Here is a 20,000-nt window from a genome sequence, read left to right on the forward strand (position 1 = left end):
GCTGCTGAAGGTGAGCTCCAAGTAGGGATGTCACGATACCAAAAATCTAGTAGTCGGTACCACGGTGTGGTAAAAAAAAAAAAAAAAAAAAAAAAAAGAAAAAGTTTAAAACTCCTGGAGGACATCCTCTTCTGGCTAATACTGCCAAATAGGAGGGGGGGGGGATAGTTTAGTTCTCAAACACTGACAATGACTAACAAAACAGTGCTAAGGTGCACTCCTAAACGCACGCCCACACACCCCTTATACTCTGAATACAAGCATTAGTTTAAGATCACTGATATGGCAGTAGGCCAAAAAAATTTATTAAATGATCATTAGAATAATTATTAGTGACGTTAGGCTACATTTACCTGACAGGGCACGGGCTGAATGGCGATGCATGGTGGCCCATTCGGAGGTAGTTTATAATATTGCAATGTGTTGGCATCGTTAACAAGTAACTGGCTATCGCTAACATCACATGGAGCATAACGTTAGCTGGTTTCACAGCCACAATGCCAGCTGCCTCAAACAAACATAATATAGGACCGTCTTTCAGGTGCTTCGCCAAATTCCAGGTGTTTCCTCGCTTTGTTTGAAATGAACGACGATGCCGTTGTGTAACCGATGCTACCTTTCCTCTCGAGGAGTCGGGGTAGAGCTAAAACTGTCGCTTTCTCCTGTAGATTTCAGTGTGCTTGTAAGCGTTCTTCTTCTTCACTACTTCTGGACCGACTAAAACACTTGTGCGTATTTGCTGCCCCCATCAGTTCCGGACGAATTGCAACCTCGGTACCTTCATAACCAACGCTACTGACATTACTGCGAAAAACAAGTACAATGATGTTTTAAGAATGTTGGTACTGACTTGGTACCGAAGTTTCGGTTCTTGTGACATCCCAAGCTCCAGTACACTCATTTGGAGGATCCTGACCATTCTAGGGCTGCACGATTACGGCCAAAATGATAATCCCGATTATTTAGATCAATATTGAGATCGCGATTATTTATCATGATTATTAATTGATTTTAGTGACAACATATTTTTAATGCACGTTCACATTTATTAAGTTTTCTCATGCCACAATATAACACACAAGTAGGCATGAGAAAACTTGAGCTGGTCAATTATGACAGAATTTAGGAACATTGTGTGAGCCACGACACATTAATTTGCCTTCTGATAAACTAAATTTTAAATTTTCAGTTAATTTTACAGACTGTATACAAAAAAACAACCATTAACCTGTTCCACCTTATAAACAAATACAATAAACAATGTTCAGTGTTTGAAGTCTGCTCCTCGTAAATATATTTAAAGCTACACTATTAGACACTATTAGAACACTGTCATGGTTCTAGGCTGGAGACAGTTCTCGAACCGCTCCGTGTATATTCTGTCTTTACATTTAAGCAGTTTTATTTTTGTTTATCAGTTTTTGATTGGTACCCCCAGTACAGTGTTTCCATGTCTGCTGATAATACTGTGTTTTGGGGGATTAAATCAAAACATGGAAACCGGAGTTGACTCTTCTAGTAATATCCTGCAACCGTGAGTTTAAATGAAGTGAATTAGAGTTAGTGAATGGAGAGCTGCAGTGTACTGTATGTTTAAAGATGGAACAGTTGCTTCTCTTGCTCACGATTGGTGAGGAATTATTTAATAAATAAATTTGAATTAAACCCACCTTGTAGCGTTAGCATTATTATTAAGTTACTCTGCCCGAAGCCTCTGTGTCTACATGAGCAGGTACAAGATCAGGTCATTTTGCGGGATCAATAAAAGATGGCAGTTGTGAGATCGGGCACTTGAAGCAGATGATGTACAGAGTTACTCTCGTCATCATAATGGCATTTCTGCAGTATTTCCACACTTGTTCGGTTGACTGAAGAGATGAAAAGCAGTGTCAAAGTAACTGTTGCGTGGTGTACATGCATTTTGGAGTTGTAGTTTTTATCCGATTGTATTATACAACTCCGAAAAGGTCACTCGCACCGGTGCGAATAAATATTTAGTCACAGTCGTGCAAAATACTTTTCAGTCACAAATGTGAGTGAAATGGTCGCACAGTAGAGCCCTGAGTTTATCTGCAAAGATGTGTGATGGCGTTTAATGTCCTGACAACCTCTGTAGTGTCATTTAGCATCATGTTAATGTCATGATTTCCCCTCGCACAAAGCACTGGAGCTCGAAGCGAAGCTGGCAGCTCGAGGGCTAAAATGCTAAAACCGTTTCCGGATTTTGGCGTACAAAATGATATCCCTGCATTTCTCTATGGTGCTTGGTTGTAAATGAAGGAAGCGCTTGATTTGATTTAAAGCAGAGTTTTCTATTAGCGGAGGACGAACTTTAAACATCAATATCGCAGTCGATCATGTTCATTTAATCATGGGCAGTCAAAATCGAAATTTGATTAATTGTGCAACCCTAGAACATTCCTCTAATTACTCTGTGATAGGTCAGAGTTTGGTTAACCCGGGTTGTCACACATCATAAAAAAGATTCTTTGGTCATGAGTCGAGATTAGAACGCATAATGTGAGCGATTTAGTGCCGTTGTGACCAAAGACCAACCTTTGATCTAAAACAGAGAGAACTGAGGGAAAATCATATCATCCTACAACAGCCCACATTTTTGCTCTATTCCACTTTCTGTGCTGTGTGATCAGGTGCGGCTGGCTCTGATAGATCTGGAATACTTCCTAGAGAATATCAAGACACACCCGCTGGTCAGCAGCTCCTGGGAGTGTCGGCCCATCATCCTCCGCACCATGAAGGCCATGTTCTACATTAACAAGGTTGGACACAACACCAGATACCAGGATCCGCTTGCCCGCCCACGGCTCCCATATTCCATCTTGTTCGCCATCGGCGGCTTAAACGACAGGTCTGCTACAAACACTGTAGAAACCTACAACTCGAGGATGGACAGTTGGAAGTGCATCACCAGCAGAGAAGAAAGAGTTCGAGCCCATCACGGCACAGTGTTCCTGGACGGTTTTGTGTACGTCATCGGTGGCTTCGACGGCACAGAGTGCTTCAACTCAGTGTGCAAGTTCAATCCCCTTGACAGAACCTGGAACGAGGTGTCTCCCATGAACTATTGCCGCTGCTATGTGAGCGTGGCCATACTGGATGGATACATCTACGCAATGGGAGGCTTCGAAGGAAGAGAGTGGCTTAACACGGCTGAACGTTATCAGCCAAGCACCAACCAGTGGAGCCTCATCCCATCCATGCACGAGATACGAAGTGACGCCAGCGCAACGACCTTACTGGGCAAGGTAAGAGTGAAATGCACACACTTTCAATGATTTTTCCCACCGAGTTATACTTTTCCAGACACACATCTCCGCCAACCAATTAGTGTTCACCTGAAGGCCGGTTAACGCATAGTGCTATAGATAAACATGACCTGCAGTTAGCTTCATGGTGGACATGAAAGTATCAGTGGGTACAACACAAGGTACAAGTCAGTCCTTAGTATCTTCTAGACCAGTCGAGTTCTCAGAGCTGCTCCAAACATGACTGCACCAATTAAATAAACATTATTTAAAATGTTACAGTCCCTGAGGGAACCTGAAAGCTTGAACTGAAAACACCAAGAACCTTCTTGTTTTTGGGTTCCGTTAGATCTACATCTGTGGAGGATTCAACGGCGACATGTACCTTTTCACGGCCGAGTGTTTCGACCCTCGTTACGATCAGTGGACGCAAATCGAACGGATGCACGTCCAAAGAAGTGGTGTGGGCGTCATCGCTCTTAACAATGAAGTATCTGTGGTAAGAACTTACAGCGCTGAGAGTCAGTGAAGTTTCTGTAATCGCTCTGTAACGGATGGGAAGGAGGCGTGTTTCTATTAGCACAGTCTGTGTTCTTTTATTAACGTACATCGATTGAGATAAGATGTATGGTTTTATAGATCGGGGGTTTTGATGGAGCCCAACGTCTGCGGTGCGTCGAAGCCTACAACCCTCGTACCAACTCCTGGAGAATGCTTGCCTCCATGTTTAACCCACGAAGCAACTTTGGCGTCGAGGTAACACACCAAACAACACATGGCTAACTAATTAATTGTTTCTTTTGCCGAGGCCGGACTCATCAGACTTCCTAACTCCAAGCACTGGAATGAAGTAATGATATTAGTCGTGCACCTCTTCACCATGCCTTCTTCTTCTTCTTCTTCTTCCAGTTGATGGATGGCCGCTTGTATGTGGTTGGCGGCAACATCGGCGAAGACACCACATCCAACTGCGAATACTACGACGAAGAGAGCAATGACTGGTACGAGACGTATAGTGTCACATCCAGAAATCTGCCATTCTGGAGTTAAGATATATATCGAAACCAGGATATCAAAGTTTCCTTGAAATCCTAAACTCATAGTATTAAGTGAAGTAGAAAACATGACATGGCGTGATGTTATTTAAAAAAATAAATAATAAAAATCAAAGACAAGGTGGTGCCCACCCCAAGGTGGACTATTTTACTATAAACAGCATGTCCTGAAGCGTTTATTCTTCTTAAATTTAAACTTATTAATGAAACCGCAAGGCATAAACTCCTCTGTCCTGACTGTTACAAAGCACCGACACTGGAGACTCCTTAAATAAATGTTAACGGACTTTCTTTTTAATGTTTATGTGGTGTGTATAAAGAAGCCTTTACTTTAGAAACGATAACATACTAGAACGAGCGCGCTACTGTCAGAGCTGCTGTTATAGAGAACTAATCAACATCTTCTGACCCAACCATGATCCAGAACTCAGCAGCGTTGTGGTTCAATTGTATTATTCATGTAAATTATTTTGTGTAGTAAGCCAGGACCCCAGTCTAAATGTGTTATGGTGGTGATGTAAAGCATAAAGTATGTCATAAACGTGACAAAATAAACGTGATTTCCTGCAGGTTTAACGTCCAGGACATGAATGTCTTCCGTAGTGCGCTGAGCTGCTGCGTGATTTCCGGGCTTCCCAACATCACCGACTACATCGTCGCGTACGATGACTTTCTCTAGACGTGGAGCTTTTTTATATGAGGTACATGCTGTATTTGCAATAATAATTTGTATTCTGGTGTGTGTGTGTGTGTGTCTGTGTGTGTGTGTGTGTGTGCGCGCGCGTATTGGGTTCTTTTCTGTTTTGGACAAACAGTTGTGTAAAGTTTTAGTCGGAAGTTTATATTTGTAACACTCAGTTTGTGGATTTTATTTTAAACAAACAAAACAAAGGGTGCTGAAACTTTGCCCCGCCCCATCCGATTAATCGAAAAAATTAATCGGCCAACTAATCGATACCATACATGCATACATACCATACATACATTACATAACACACATACACCTACCTTCCCTGAAACAGCTATTAGCCACAGCCTGGTGAAGGTTTCTGAGCTGGCAATAATTGATGTGTTGCATAAATGCAAACAGCTGCTTAACCACTTTTGTGTTTTACTTCTGATATATTTAATAAAGCACCTGATAAGCGGTCAGGTACGGTGTACACAGGCTTTCTGAATCCAGATAGCTGAAAGTTGAAGTCCAGTTTCGGTGAACCTACGTCCACTGTAGCTTTAGTCTAGGCTTAAAATGTATTTGTTTACTCAAGCCTACCCTGACTAGACTTTGTGTTACGCTAAGTACAGTCCTAAGCTCTTCTCTCCCTCTCTCCTTCTGTTGAGCCAAACATGATTTTATGGAGAGACTACAGATCCTGATCCTTTCTACTCTCCGGACCTGCCTGATCCGTTTCGGATGTCCTACCTCTGGATGTAACTCTCATCTACTCCAATTCCAGATTGCTGGGACTACGGCTGCTTCCAAGGACACACAGACTTCATATAAAACCATAATGAACTTTTCACACTAACTGTTGTTACCCAGATGAGGATGGGTTCCCTTCTGAGTCAGGTTCCTCTCAAGGTTTCTTCCTCTTAGGGAGTTTTTCCTTGCCACCGTCGCCACCGGCTTGCTCAATTGGGATAAATTTGCACATTTAAAGTCTGTATAAACACGGTATATATTTCTGTAAAGCTGCTCTGAGACAATGTCTATTGTAAAAAGCGTTATACAAATAAAATTGAATTGAATTTAGATTATAGTTATTGGCTGACAGGAGTAGAACCCAACATGGTCTTCTGCTGTGTCCCTCGAGCCGACGCTATTTTCTTCTGATCACTATACTTTAAAAATATACTTTTTTTTTTTTTTTACCTTTATAACGTTCATAAATATCACCGATACTATTTTAGATAAAAACAATCGTAACGTTGCACTGTCTCTAAGTTTTATTGGTTCTTTCAAACACCCGTGACTAGCTTGTAGACCGCTAGCATCACCTTACCTTGTTTACATTTCACATTTATCTCATTTACTGCTGTTTTTTAAAGCAGATATGTCAGTTGTTTCTCCACTTTGGAGTGCAGATGAGGACACGCTCAAGCTGCACAAGGTGCTGCTGGAACTGGCGGATGTGGAGAAACAGATCTGCGGCCTACTCGACAAACAGGCCCAGCTGCTGGAGCGAAGAACCACGCTGGAAACATCTTGCGCTTCTGCCTACACATCCAAAGTAAGCACGCAGCGAGGTATTAGTGCTGCATGATTCCAGAGCAAGGCAACGGAACTCTAAGCGAAGCTGGCAGCTCGAGGGCTAAAATGCAAACCCTGTTTCCAGGTTTTGGCGCTACAAAATGACGTCATCCCTATATGATTGGCTGCAAGTGTAGGAAGCGCTTGATTTGTGGAGAAAACAGCAGAGTTTTCTATGAGCGGAGGACGAACTTTAAACGTCAGTATCGCAGTCGATCATGTTCATTTAATCGTGGGCAGTAAAAATCGTAATCACGATCGATATCCAATTAATTGTGCAGCCCTATGTGGTATTACCACTCCCAGCCCTTCTACGCCGTGTGTTTCTCTGTGCAGGGACCATGCACCCAAGACCTATCCAGCCGAGGTCTCAGTCACGCCGGCGCCGACACCCCACGGACCTTGGGTGCACCAGCAGTGAAAGGCGAGAGCCATACCCCGGGCGAGGACCTCTCCACCTGCGGTGTTTGAGATCCCAACCTGCAACTGCTTCGCTGCTCTTCGTCAGACCAGACCAAACGCTGTGATTGTCGGAGACTCCATTGTGCGAAACGTCCGCGTCATTTCAACTAAGGGTAAGGGTGCACACACATTGTTTTTCTGGTGCTCATGTCCTTGATGTCGCCGCGCAGGTACCCGGGATCCTGAAGCAGGACGAGAGCATTGGAGCAGTCGTGCTGCACGCAGGGGCAAACGACATCAGGCTGCGGCAGACAGAGGTTCTGAAGAGGGACTTCGCCAGCCTGATCGATACGGTACGAGGCAGATCACCCACCACGAAGATCATCGTCTCTGGACCTCTTCCCGCATACAGACGTGGAGCTGAAAAGTTCAGTAGACTTCTTGCTTTGAATGACTGGTTAGTTTCTTGGTGTAATGAACAGAATCTGCTGTTTGTTAACTGGAATCTGTTCTGAGAGCGTCCTTGGTTGTTTCTGGCCTGCACCCCAGCAGCCTCGGAGCGGAACTGCTGTCAGACAACATCTCCAAGATGCTACTCACCAAGTGACTGCATACCATAAGTACATCGTCTTACAATAACAACGTTCATCATAAGCAATGTTCAATTAATAGTTCAACACTTGTAATACATACTATAGAGACCTTGTCTGTTCCCTGAGCTATACAAATACATAGAAAATTTCGGAAAGTTTGTTTTAGTAACCTAATTAACATAAAATTAGATCATACCCAATGCACATCCAGCACCTTTGATCTGAAGCTAGAACTATTAAACATTAGATCTCTTGCGTCTAAGGCTCTTATTGTTAACGAAATTAAATGAAGCTAGTCCTCTAGGATACAGTTATGTACATCAGCCTCGTTCAACTGGTAGAGGAGGAGCTGTTGGTCTCATCCTAGGGCTGCACAATTAATCGAATATCGATCGCGATTACGATCATGTCTGCCCACGATTAAATGAACATGATCGACTGCGATATTGACGCTTAAAGTTCATCCTCCGCTCATAGAAAACTCCACTACAGATCAAATCAAGCGCTTCCTAAACTTACAGCCAATCACATAGAGCGGCGCAGGGATGACGTCATTTTGGAATGCCAAACCCGGAAATGGTGTTAGCATTTTAGCGCTCGAGCTAAATAATTCAACACTTGTAATACATACTATAGAGTATGTATTACAAGTGTATTGCAAGTGTTATACTATAGTCGTAAAAATCCTGATCAGAGCATCCCTAATGAACGCCATTAAACTAAAGCACTTCCCATCTGATGGGTAAATGAACTCACCCAATCACATCCTATATGAGATTATTCAGATATCTCCACAATATACACAGAGCAGTTCAAGAACTGACTCCAGCCCAGAACCATGACAGTGGAAAATGTCTAATAGTGTAGCTTTAAATATATTTAAGAGGAGCAGACTTCAAACACTGAACAATGATGTTTATTGTATTTGTTTACAAGGTGGAACAGGTTAACGGTTGTTTTTTTCCTACAGTCTGTAAAATCAACTGAAAATATTACATTTAGTTTATCAGAAGGTAAATTAATGTGTCATGGCTCACACCGTGTTCCTAAATTCAGTCATAATTGACCAGCTCAAGTTTTCTCATGCCTACTTGTGTGTTATATTGTGGCACATTAATGTTACCATCTCTTAAAAAAAAAAAAAAAAATAATAATAATAATAATAATAGTAAATAATAATAAAATAAAAAAACTTCAACTGTGCTCAAAATTTTTTATAATTAGGTTCACGAATGCTCCTAAAAGAAACTGTCTTGCGTCTCTCCTCCTGTAAACACTGTTATTGCCTTTTCTGCATTTGCCTGAACTGTTTTCATTTGGTTGCATATTGTTATATTTGATCACATATTTTCATTTGGTTGATGGCATTTTTATTTTTACTCATCCTATATTTTGGGTACTATTTTATTTATGTTTTGCTTCTACAAGATGATGCAATTTAAGGATCAGTCTAATTTGATGTAAAGATTTGTACATTAGCAGGAATGTAGCACAACATGGAGGTGAAAGCTGTGGTCTGTTTAGTTAAATGTGAAAGTGCAATAAAAATATGTTGTCCGTAAAATCAATGAATAATCGTGATAAATAATCGGGTTCTCAATATTGATCAAAATAATCAGGATTATCAGTTTGGCCATAATCGTGCAACCCTATCTCATCCATAGTCAAACTCTAGGCGTCACACAAAAACCTAGTCATCAATTTAATTCTTTTGAAATTCTTTATACCAGTATAACTTATGTAGCCACAAAACATACAGTATCTCACAAAAGTGAGTACACCCCTCACATTTTTGTAAATATTTGATTATATCTTTTCATGTGACAACACTGAAGAAATGACACTTTGCTACAATGTAAAGTAGCGAGTGTACAGCTTGTGTAACAGTGTAAAATTTGCTGTCCCCTCAAAATAACTCAACACACAGCCATTAATGTCTAAACCGCTGGCAACAAAAGTGAGTACACCCCTAAGTGAAAATGTCCAAATTGGGCCCAGAGTGTCAATAATTTGTGTGGCCACCATTATTTTCCAGCACTGCCTTAACCCTCTTGGGCATGGAGTTCACCAGAGCTTCACAGGTTGCCACTGGAGTCCTCTTCCACTCCGCCATGACGACATCACGGAGCTGGTGGATGTTAGAGACCTTGTGCTCCTCCACCTTCCATTTGAGGATGCCCCACAGATGCTCAATAGGGCTTAGATCTGGATACACGCTTGGCCAGTCCATCATCTTCACCCTCAGTCTTGGAGGTGTGTTTGGGGTCATCATCATGCTGGAATACTGCCCTGCGGCCCAGTCTCCAAAGGGAGATGATCGTGTTCTGCTTCAGTATGTCACAGTACATGTTTGCATTCACGGTTCCCTCAATGAACTGTAGCTCCCCAGTGCCAGCAGCACTCATGCAGCCCCACACCATGACACTCCCACCACCATGCTTGACTGTAGGCAAGACACACTTGTCTTTGTACTCCTCACCTGGTTGCCGCCACACACGCTTGACACCATCTGAACCAAATAAGTTTATCTTGGTCTCATCAGACCACAGGACATAATCTATGTCCAGTAATCGATGTCCTTCAGCAAACTGTTTGCGGGATTTCTTGTGCATCATCTTTAGAAGAGGCTTCCTTCTGGGACGACAGCCATGCAATTTGATGCAGTGTGTGGCGTATGGTCTGAGCACTGACAGGCTGACCCCCCACCCCTTCAACCTCTGGATATGACGCTGAGCACGTGCACTCAACTTCTTTGGTCGACCATGGTGAGACCTGTTCTGAGTGGAACCGGTCCTGTTAAACCGCTGTATGGTCTTGGCCACCGTGCTGCAGCTCAGTGTCAGGGTCTTGGCAATCTTCTTATAGCCTAGGCCATCTTTATGTAGAGCAACAATTCTTTTTTTCAGATCCTCAGAGAGTTCTTTGCCATGAGGTGCCATGTTGAACTTTCAGTGACCAGTATGAGGTAGTATGAGAGCGATGACACCAAATTTAACACACCTGAGACCTTGTAACACTAACAAGTCACATGACACCATGGAGGGAAAATGGCTAATTGGGCCCAATTTGGACATTTTCACTTAGGGGTGTACTCGCTTTTGTTGCCAGCGGTTTAGACATTAATGGCTGTGTGTTGAGTTATTTTGAGGGGACAGCAAATTTACACTGTTACACAAGCTGTACACTCACTACTTTACATTGTAGCAAAGTGTCATTTCTTCAGTGTTGTCACATGAAAAGATATAATCAAATATTTACAAAAATGTGAGGGGTGTACTCACTTTTGTGAGATACTGTAAGTCAATTCCTCTAATAATTATTTACAGACCCCCAGGCCATATACTGAATTCCTTAGTGAATTTGCAGAATTTATCTCAAACCTGGTTGTTTCTGTAGATAAAGCATTAATCGTCAGTAATTTTAATATTCACTTTGATAACCCAGAAGACCCTCTGAGAACAGCGCTTGTGTCCATCTTAGATTCAGTAGGGGGTTAATCAGAATGTAATCGGACCTACTCATAATGGTGGTCACACTCTTGACCTCATACTAACATATGGACTGAATATAGAAAATTTCGTAATTTTTCTGCAGTCTGATGTTGTCTCAGACCATTATCTTATCTCAGTCACAATACGTATTGATCACAATATTTCCACCTCGCCTCGCTACTGCGTAAAACATACTTTCACATCAGCTACTGAACCGAGCTTCATAAATAACCTCCCAGAGACATTAATTAGATTTGGATCACCACCTGATCCCATAGAACTCGATCAGGCGACTGAATGCTTAGAGTCAACACTCCGCTACACGCTAGATAGAGTGGCTCCACTCAAAAGAAAATTAATTAGATAGAAAAAGCTAGCATCCTGGTATAACAATAAAACGCATACCTTAAAACAGACCACTCGACAATTAGAACGTAAATGGCGTCAAACCAAATTAGTAGTATTTCAAACAGCATGGAAGGAGAGCCTACTGAAGTATAGAAAATCTCTTAGCGATGCTAGAAAAGTCTCTCCACCTTAATAGGAGATAACAAAAACAATTCGAGATTTCTATTCGACATGGTAGCAAAATTAATTAGGAATAAAACAACTACAGAAGGAAGCACTCAATCATTACATAGCAGTGAAGATTTCAAGAAATTTTTCATTGGAAAAATTGAAAATATTAAATGTGAAATTCAGGCTATTAAATTAAAACCAGACAGTATTACAACCAACCCTGTAGATGATAATACAGCAATTTCAGATCAATGTTTAGAATTTTTTTACTCCCCTTAGAGAGACCGAACTAGCTTCATTAGTCTCTTCAGCGAATTCATCAACTTGCATACTAGATCCTGTACCTACCTGTTTCTTTAAACAGATTTGTCCTGGAGTAATTGAACCCCTTTTAAATATAATCAATTCTTTCCTTGGCACTGGATATGTATCTAAGTCACTTTAATTAGCAGTTATTAAACCCCTGCTTAAAAACCCTACCGTGACCCCTCTCAACTGTCCAGCTATAGACTTGTATCAAACCTCCCCTTCATCACCAAGATCTCGGAAAAGGTTGTAGCACAGCAGCAATGCTCGTACTTGCATAGGAATAACACTCATGAAATGCATCAGTCAGGATTTAGACCTCATCATAGCACAGAGACAGTGTTAGTTAAAGTAGTAAATGACCTACTGCTGGCCTCTGATCAGGGCTGCGTCTCGCTGCTTGTGTTACTTGACCTTAGTGCAGCTTTTGATACTGTAGATCATATTATTCTCCTTCATAGATTAGAAAATGTTGTTGGTATTAAGGGAACAAGCCTCTCCTGGCTCAGATCTTATTTGACCGATCGTTATCAGTTCATAGGTGTAAATAGAGACTTCTTCACGCATACCAAAGGTTAAATTTGGTGTTCCACAAGGTTCTGTTTTAGGCCCACTGATTTTTACTTCATATATGCTACCCCTAGGTCAAATTATTCATAATCATGGAATTAGCTTCCAGCGAAGCCGGAGGACAGACAGCAGCTTAGTAAAGTGGAGGAATCTGTAATGGACATCAGACGTTGGATGCTAACTTCCTTTTACTTAATTCTGATAAGACAGAAGTACTTGTACTAGGAAGACGTTTAGCTAGAGGTAAGCTTTCTGATCTCATAGTTACTCTGGATGGACTTGGTTTCATCATGTACAGCAGTAAAAGACCTTGGAGTAATTACTGACTCCAGTCCATCATTTGATGCTCATGTAGATAATATTACTAGGATAGCCTTCTTTCATCTATATTGAAATATTTCTAAGATAAGAAATATATTGTCACTACATGATGCAGAAATATTTGCTCATGCTTTCGTCACCTCTAGACTAGATTACTGTAATGCCTTACTGTCTGGATGTTCCAGTAGGTGCATAAACAAACTCCAGTTAGTCCAGAATGCAGCTGCTAGAGTCCTAACTAGAACTAGAAGATACGAACACATCACCCCGATCTTATCCACACTGCATTGGCTCCCAGTGAAATCTCGCATTGATTATAAAATACTATTATTAACCTATAAAGCACTAAACGGTCTCGCGCCACAGTATCTAAGCGACCTTTTGGTTTTCTATGATCCGCCACGCCTACTTAGATCAAAAGATGCAGGCTATTTGACGGTAGCTCGAATAGTGAAGGCTACAGCAGGGGGAAGATCTTTCTCTTATAGAGCCCCACAGTTATGGAGCTTCCAATTAGTGTTCGGGACTCAGACACAGTCTCAGTGTTTAAGTCTAGGCTTAAAACGTATTTGTTTACTCAAGCCTACCCTGACTAGACTTTGTTATGCTTAACACAGTCCTAATAATCTTTTCTCTCCCTCTCTCCTTCTGTCGAGCCACACACGATTATAATGTGAGACTACAGATCCTGATCCTTTCTGCTCTGACCTGCCTGATCCATTTCGGATGTCCTACCTCTGGATGTAACTCTCATCTACTCCAATTCCAGATTGCTGGGACTACGGCTGCTTCTAAGGCCAACCAGACTTCATAGAAAACCATAATGAACTTTTCACACTAACTGTTGTTACCCAGATGAGGATGGGTTCCCTTCTGAGTCGGGTTCCTCTCAAGGTTTCTTCCTCTTAGGGAGTTTTTCCTTGCAACCATCGCCACCGGCTTGCTCAATTGGGATAAATTCAAACATTTAAAATCTGTATACCGTGTTTATATATTTCTGTAAAGCTGCTCTGAGACAACGTCTATTGTAAAAAGCGTTATACAAATAAAATATAATTGAAATTGAATTGCTGTTGTTTCCTATTCACCTTAACATGTGACATGTTGTGCATCTTGAGATGCTTTTCAGCTTACCATAAGACTGGTTATTTGAGTTACCATATCCTTCCTGTTCACCCCAAGCCTAAAAAAAACTGTTGTGCATGAACATTAAAGGAGTTTCTGAAATACTCCAACCAGCCAATCTGGCACCAACAAATCAGGCCATGGTCAAAGTCACTGAGATCACATTATTTTCTCCTGAAACTGAAGCTGTAGAGCTGCATCTACATGATTTTATGCAGCTACTTGATTGGCTGATTAGATAATTGCTCCACTGTGTGTAAGGGGTTGGGGAAACTGGTGCAGGCTGCTTAAAAGGTTTAGTTTAACTTTATTGTCATTATATGCTGTATTTGCGCACTTGCAGTGTAAATTCTGTCATTTGTTATAACGGAAGTGATGTTTAAGTAACAAGGCCGTGTTGCTGACCACGCGCAGTGTAGACACAGTGATCCAGAGCGCAAGTAAGATCTGTAATGTCTAATTAAAACATTATGATCACAAGTAAACACAAGTAAAATAATATTTCTGAAGGCAGTGAGTAACAGAAACCACAAGGTGCAGTGAAAGTGAGTTTTTATTATTCATTTAGGAAGTTGTCAAATTTCACTTATTTATATTTATGTTTATATTTATGTTTTTATACAATACACATCAAATTACATATATAATGTATAATGTTTATATAACGTATATAAACCGGTGAGTCCAGGTTTTTTATAATATCAATGTCATTATAATATACTGTGTTTGATGTTGGACAACTTAAATTAAAAACTAATCATGAAATCATGTAGTCATGTAGTTTGAGGCCACAGCTTAGTGACGTAAAGCAGAGGGTTTATTTCACAGGCTTTTCTCCGATAAATAAAAAGTACAGCAATAATAATAATAATAATGATAATAATAATAATAATAATAATAATAATAAATGTAAAACAATGGCCCTAAAATGAATGAATGAATGAATGAATGAATGATAAATAAATAAATAAGAGATACTCTCAGAATTCTGGAATTCCGTGATGCTGAAATTCTAGAAGTTTCGGACTCCATAAAACAGCCCTGTGTGAACGCTCATCAGAAGATATGAGTACTGACAGTGAGATGAGTGAAGACATGACACTATGGGAAGTGCTGAACGAGATGCGGTTGGAGGAGGAGCTATGCGACGTGGTGCTCAGAGTGGACGAGGTGGAATTCAAGGTCCACAAGATCATCCTCTGTGCGAACAGCCCATATTTCAGGTAAAAGGAAGAAAACCCCCAACATAACTATTCTTAAAAGCTAATGGACAAAACTATACAGCAGATGAGTGAAGGGTGAAATGATGTGACTAAAAAGAGAAAACTGAGTAATAAAAAAAACGATATAATACAGCAGCTAATAAGTAGAGTAAAATAAAACCAGTTCATCACCATAGCAACTAGTGATGCACTGAGATTACAATAATTCGCTGACGTACAGTATCTGTAAATACTAGGGCTGCAACTAACGATTATTTTCATAATCGATTAGTTGGCCGATTATTTTTCCGATTAATCAGATGGGACGGGGCAAGCTTTCGGTACTTTCGGTTAGGGCTGCACAATTATGGCCAAAATGATAATCCTGATTATTTTTGATCAATATTGAGATCTCAATTATTTATCACGATTATTCATTTATTTTAGTGACCACATATTTTTATTGCACTTTCACATAGGGCTGCATAATTAATCGAATATCGATCGCGATTACGATTTTGACTGCCCACGATTAAATGAACATGATCGACTGTGATATTGACATTTAAAGTTCGTCCTCCGCTCATAGAAAACTCCGCTGTTTTCTCCACAAATCAAGTGCTTCCAAGACTTACAGCCAATCACATAGAGCGGTGCAGGGATGACATCATTTTGTAGCACCAAAACCCAGAAATGGGGTTTGCATTTTAGTGCTTGAGCTGCCAGTTTCTCTTCGAGCTCCAGCGCTTGCGCGAAGGGAAGTCATGACACTAGCAGGATGCTAAATGGCACTACAGAGGTTGTCAGGGACATTAAACCTCATCACGCCGAACGGGAAAAAACTTTGCAGATAAATTGAGGGCTCTACAGTGCGACCATTTCACTCACATTTGCACAACTGTGACTAAATATTTATTCACACCAGTGCGAGTGACCTGTTCGGAGTTGTATAATACAATCAGAATAAAAACTACAGGAAGTCCAAAATGCATCTACACCGCGCAACAGTTACTTTCACACTGCTTTTCATCTCCTCAGTCAACCGAACAAGTGTGTAAATACTGCAGAGAAGCCATTATGATGACAAGTAACACTGAACATCATCTGCTTCTCTCAACTTCCCGATCTCACAACCGCCATCTTTTATTGATCACACAAAATGACCTGAACTTTCACCTGCTCGTGTAGACACAGCGGCTTCGTGCGGAGTAAATTATTAATAATGCTACAAGGTGGGTTTAATTCAAACTTCTTTATTAAATAATTCCTCACCAATCATAATCACGAGTAGCAACTGTTCACAAGGAGTACGCTGCTGCTCTCCTCCACGCTCTTCGTTAACTCAAATACATGGCGTATTCACTTCATTTAAACTTAAGGTTGCCAGATATCACTAGAAAAGTCAGCACCAGTTTCCCTGTTTTGATTTAATCCCCCAAAACACAGTATTATCAGCAGACATGGCAACACTGTACTGGGGGAACCCATCTAAAAGGAGCAACTGAAACAAACAGAAAACTAAGAAAATGCAAAGACAGAAAATGTGCTTAGTTATAAATAAATAATCGAATATAAAAAAAAGATATAATCAATTAATAAAATACAAATAAAATGAGAACTGAAAAAATGTTTAATTACTATGGGTTGCATTTAATATCAATTTGACATTAAGCTTAGTTCGCTATCCCCTTAAAAGGCTATCAGCCTTTTTCCTAATATGGATCATGCTTGTGTTACTTTTAATTAGGACTCTTTATTGTTTAAGATATTTAAAAATAAATATTTTATGCTTGTATCAATTAACCAGCACTATTTCTCATTGCTATTATTTTAACTCAACAGTGACGACGAGCAGAGAGCTTACACTTACACTGTTTGACAGACCTCCTGATTAAAGCTTAAATAAAAAAAAGATTGGTATCTGGATCGGTATCGGTCGTAAAAATCCTGATCGGATCATCCCTAATGAACACCGTTAAACTAAACCGCTTTGCATCTGACAGGTAAATGAACTCAAATCACATCCTATATGAGATTATTCAGATATCTACACAATATACACAGAGCGGTTCGAGAACTGACTCCAGCCTAGAACCATGACATGGAAAATGTCTAATAGTGTAGCTTTAAATATATTTAAGAGGAGCAGACTTCAAACACTGAACATTGATTTATTATTATTATTATTATTATTATTATTATTATTAATGTGCCACAATATAACACACAAGTAGGCATGAGAAAACTTGAGCTGGTCAATTATGACAGAATTTAGGAACATTGTGTGAGCCATGACATTAATTTACCTTCTGATAAACTAAATGTAATATTTTCAGTTAATTTTACAGACTGTATGCAAAAAAACAACCGTTAACCTGTTCCACCTTATAAACAAATACAATAAACATCAATGTTCAGTGTTTGTCATAGTCACAGTCACACAAAATACTTTTCAGTCACAAATGTGAGTGAAATGGTCGCACTGTAGAGCCCCGAGTTTATCTGCAAAGTTTTTTCCCGTTCGGCGTGATGGCGTTTAATGTCCCCGACAACCTCTGTAGTGCCATTTAACATCGTATTAGTGTCATAATTTCCCCTCACGCAAGGCGCTGGAACTCGAAGCGAAGCTGGCAGCTCGAGGGCTAAAATGCTAACTCCATTTCCAGGTTTTGGCATAAAAAACGACGTCATCCCTGCGCTGCTCTATGTGATTGGCTGTAAGTTTAGGAAGCGCTTGATTTGATCTGTAGTGGAGTTTTCTATGAGCGGAGGATGAACTTTAAACGTCAATATCACAGTCGATCATGTTCATTTAATCGTGGGCAGACATGATCGTAATCGCGATCGATATTCGATTAATTGTGCGGCCCTACTTTCAGTACTTTTTTTTGGTTTATGTAAAATAAAATCCACAAACTGAGTGTTACAAATAGAAACTTCAGACTAAAACTTTACACAACAGTTTGTCCAAAACAGAAAAGAAACCAACACACACCAGAATATATATTATTAATTTAGGACTGTAGTTTAATTCGGTGCTTTTTGTGAATCCTTAAAAAATAATACATAAATACTCTCTATTTTTTAGTTTATATTGTATATATTATTTATTTTATTCATTTATTTTATTCAGTTATTTTTTATGGATGCACAAAAAGCACTGAATTAAACTCCAGTCCTAAATGAATAATAGAAACTCACTTTCACTGCACCTTGTGGTTTCTGTTACTCGCTGTCTTTGGACATATTATTTTACTTGTGATCATAGTGTTTTAATTAGACGTTACAGATCTTACTCGCGCTACACTCTGCATCACTCCGTCTGCACTGCGCCTGATCAGCAACACGGCCTCGTTACTTAAACGACAGAATTTTCACTGCAAGTGTGCAAATACAGCATATACTGACAAACTTAAATTAAACTAAAACTTTTAACCTTACACACAGTGGAGCATTTTGGATATGAACATGTTGTCCTTGTGCATCAGTTTGATCTCCGTGGTGTTTAATATAAAATGCTCCCTGCCTTAGAGGTCTTGTTGGGTATAAAAGGTAACGCTGACAGAAAGTAAACTGAAGAAAGTCACTCTCCCTGAATCTGGGTGTCTGCTAATGCAAGCGTGCGTATGACCTCAGGTGCCGTCGGCTAGAAGTGGCTTATACTTCTGGTTAGTTTAAAAAAAAACAAACAAAAAAAAAAAACCTAGTGTTATATTTGAGATGATTTTACCTTTCTAAAATCCACACACTACACGGTAGAGTGCACAGTGTAAAGTACTTCATTTGTGACACAACTTCAGTATTTACTCGCCAAAGCGTGTTTTCAGAAGAGAAGTAACGTAATGAGTAAATCTCCCCCGCGCCGCACGCAGACCAACTAATCCATAATGATATTCATTGACAACGATTTTCATAATCGATTATTATCAATTTTATCGATTAGTTGTTGCAGCTCTAGTAAATACACAGATCCTCTTTAGTTGGTCGCTAATACCCTCATCGACACCATTGTACATCATCTCGTGTTTGTACTGTACCTGAGCGAACACACTTGATCGGCTATGCCGATTGACAGGCAAGAGACACGCCCTCCATTTAAAATCTCTAACTACAGCTTTCACATCATCATCATCATCAGGATTCCAATTCGTGATTTCCAGACTATAGGGCAAACTGTTGTTCCTAATATGTTTCCTCTTCCTGATATTCCAGATCCCTGTTCATCAGATGGAGCAGCTTGGATCAGAAGGTGTACACCATGACGAATGTATCTCCAGACATCATGGCGATTATAATCCATTACATCTACACCCAGGAGATTCGAGTCACCACTGATAACGTGCAGGCTGTGTTGGTCATGGCCGATTACCTGCTCATGCGAGACCTTGTTTGCGACTGCTACGACTTTCTGAAAGCACATCTCAGCCCAGAAAACTGCTTAGGGATTTGGCAGTACGCAGACACTTACTCGTTCAGAAAGCTGCAGGATCGGGCCTACACCTACGCATTGCGTCACTTCGAGGACGTCGTTCGGTCAAAGTCCAGTGAGTTCTTGGAGCTGAACGAGGAGCAGCTCGGCGGCATCCTGGAGAGGGATGAGCTGAACGTCAAACAGGAGAAAACGGTGTTCGAAGCTATAATCATGTGGATCGAGCACGAACCCGACATCCGAATACAGCACATCGCTAACCTGCTGCTGAAGGTGAGCTCCAATTAGGGATGTCACGATACCAAAAATCTAGTAGTCGGTACCACGGTGTGGTATTTAAAAAAACAAACAAACAAACAAAAAAAAAAACGTTAAAATAAAATTTAAAACTCCTGGAGGACATTCTTCTCTGGCTAATACTGGCAAAAAGAAAGAGGGGGGATAGTTTAGTTCTCACACACTGACAATGA

At 40.5% G+C, this 20,000-nt stretch overlaps 3 protein-coding genes across 10 annotated transcripts in view; 2 read left to right on the top strand and 1 right to left on the bottom strand.

Annotated features, from left to right (window-relative positions):
- The window catches only part of LOC108263406 (kelch-like protein 10), a 7,803-nt gene extending 1,729 nt beyond the window's left edge, over nucleotides 1-6,074 (top strand). The window contains exons 2-8 of one of the 5 annotated variants that reach the window (XM_053679836.1): nucleotides 1-10; nucleotides 2,652-3,266; nucleotides 3,616-3,765; nucleotides 3,906-4,022; nucleotides 4,176-4,267; nucleotides 4,925-5,022; nucleotides 5,137-6,074. The exon at nucleotides 1-10 is cut by the window's left edge and continues 480 nt beyond it. In XM_053679836.1, coding sequence (XP_053535811.1) covers nucleotides 1-10; nucleotides 2,652-3,266; nucleotides 3,616-3,765; nucleotides 3,906-4,022; nucleotides 4,176-4,267; nucleotides 4,925-5,000 — 1,060 coding nt within the window. In that variant the 3' untranslated portion in view covers nucleotides 5,001-5,022; nucleotides 5,137-6,074. Of the gene's footprint in view, nucleotides 11-2,651; nucleotides 3,267-3,615; nucleotides 3,766-3,905; nucleotides 4,023-4,175; nucleotides 4,268-4,891; nucleotides 5,023-5,136 lie in introns of all 5 variants that reach the window. The other 4 variants (XM_053679835.1, XM_017464146.3, XM_017464147.3 and 1 more) reach the window with 4 other exon arrangements.
- Nucleotides 1-20,000, bottom strand: part of galnt2 (UDP-N-acetyl-alpha-D-galactosamine:polypeptide N-acetylgalactosaminyltransferase 2) — a 136,932-nt gene that overhangs the window by 52,734 nt on the left and 64,198 nt on the right. The window lies entirely within an intron of this gene.
- The window catches only part of LOC108263407 (kelch-like protein 10), a 15,576-nt gene continuing 10,393 nt past the window's right edge, over nucleotides 14,818-20,000 (top strand). For all 3 annotated transcript variants that reach the window (XM_053679838.1, XM_053679839.1, XM_053679840.1), the window contains exons 1-2: nucleotides 14,818-15,122; nucleotides 19,314-19,803. In XM_053679838.1, the coding sequence (XP_053535813.1) occupies nucleotides 14,965-15,122; nucleotides 19,314-19,803 (648 nt within the window). In that variant the 5' untranslated portion in view covers nucleotides 14,818-14,964. The remainder of the gene's footprint in view (nucleotides 15,123-19,313; nucleotides 19,804-20,000) is intronic.

The sequence above is a fragment of the Ictalurus punctatus genome, chromosome 3 (assembly GCF_001660625.3).
Source record: "Ictalurus punctatus breed USDA103 chromosome 3, Coco_2.0, whole genome shotgun sequence".
Classification (NCBI taxonomy): domain Eukaryota; kingdom Metazoa; phylum Chordata; class Actinopteri; order Siluriformes; family Ictaluridae; genus Ictalurus; species Ictalurus punctatus.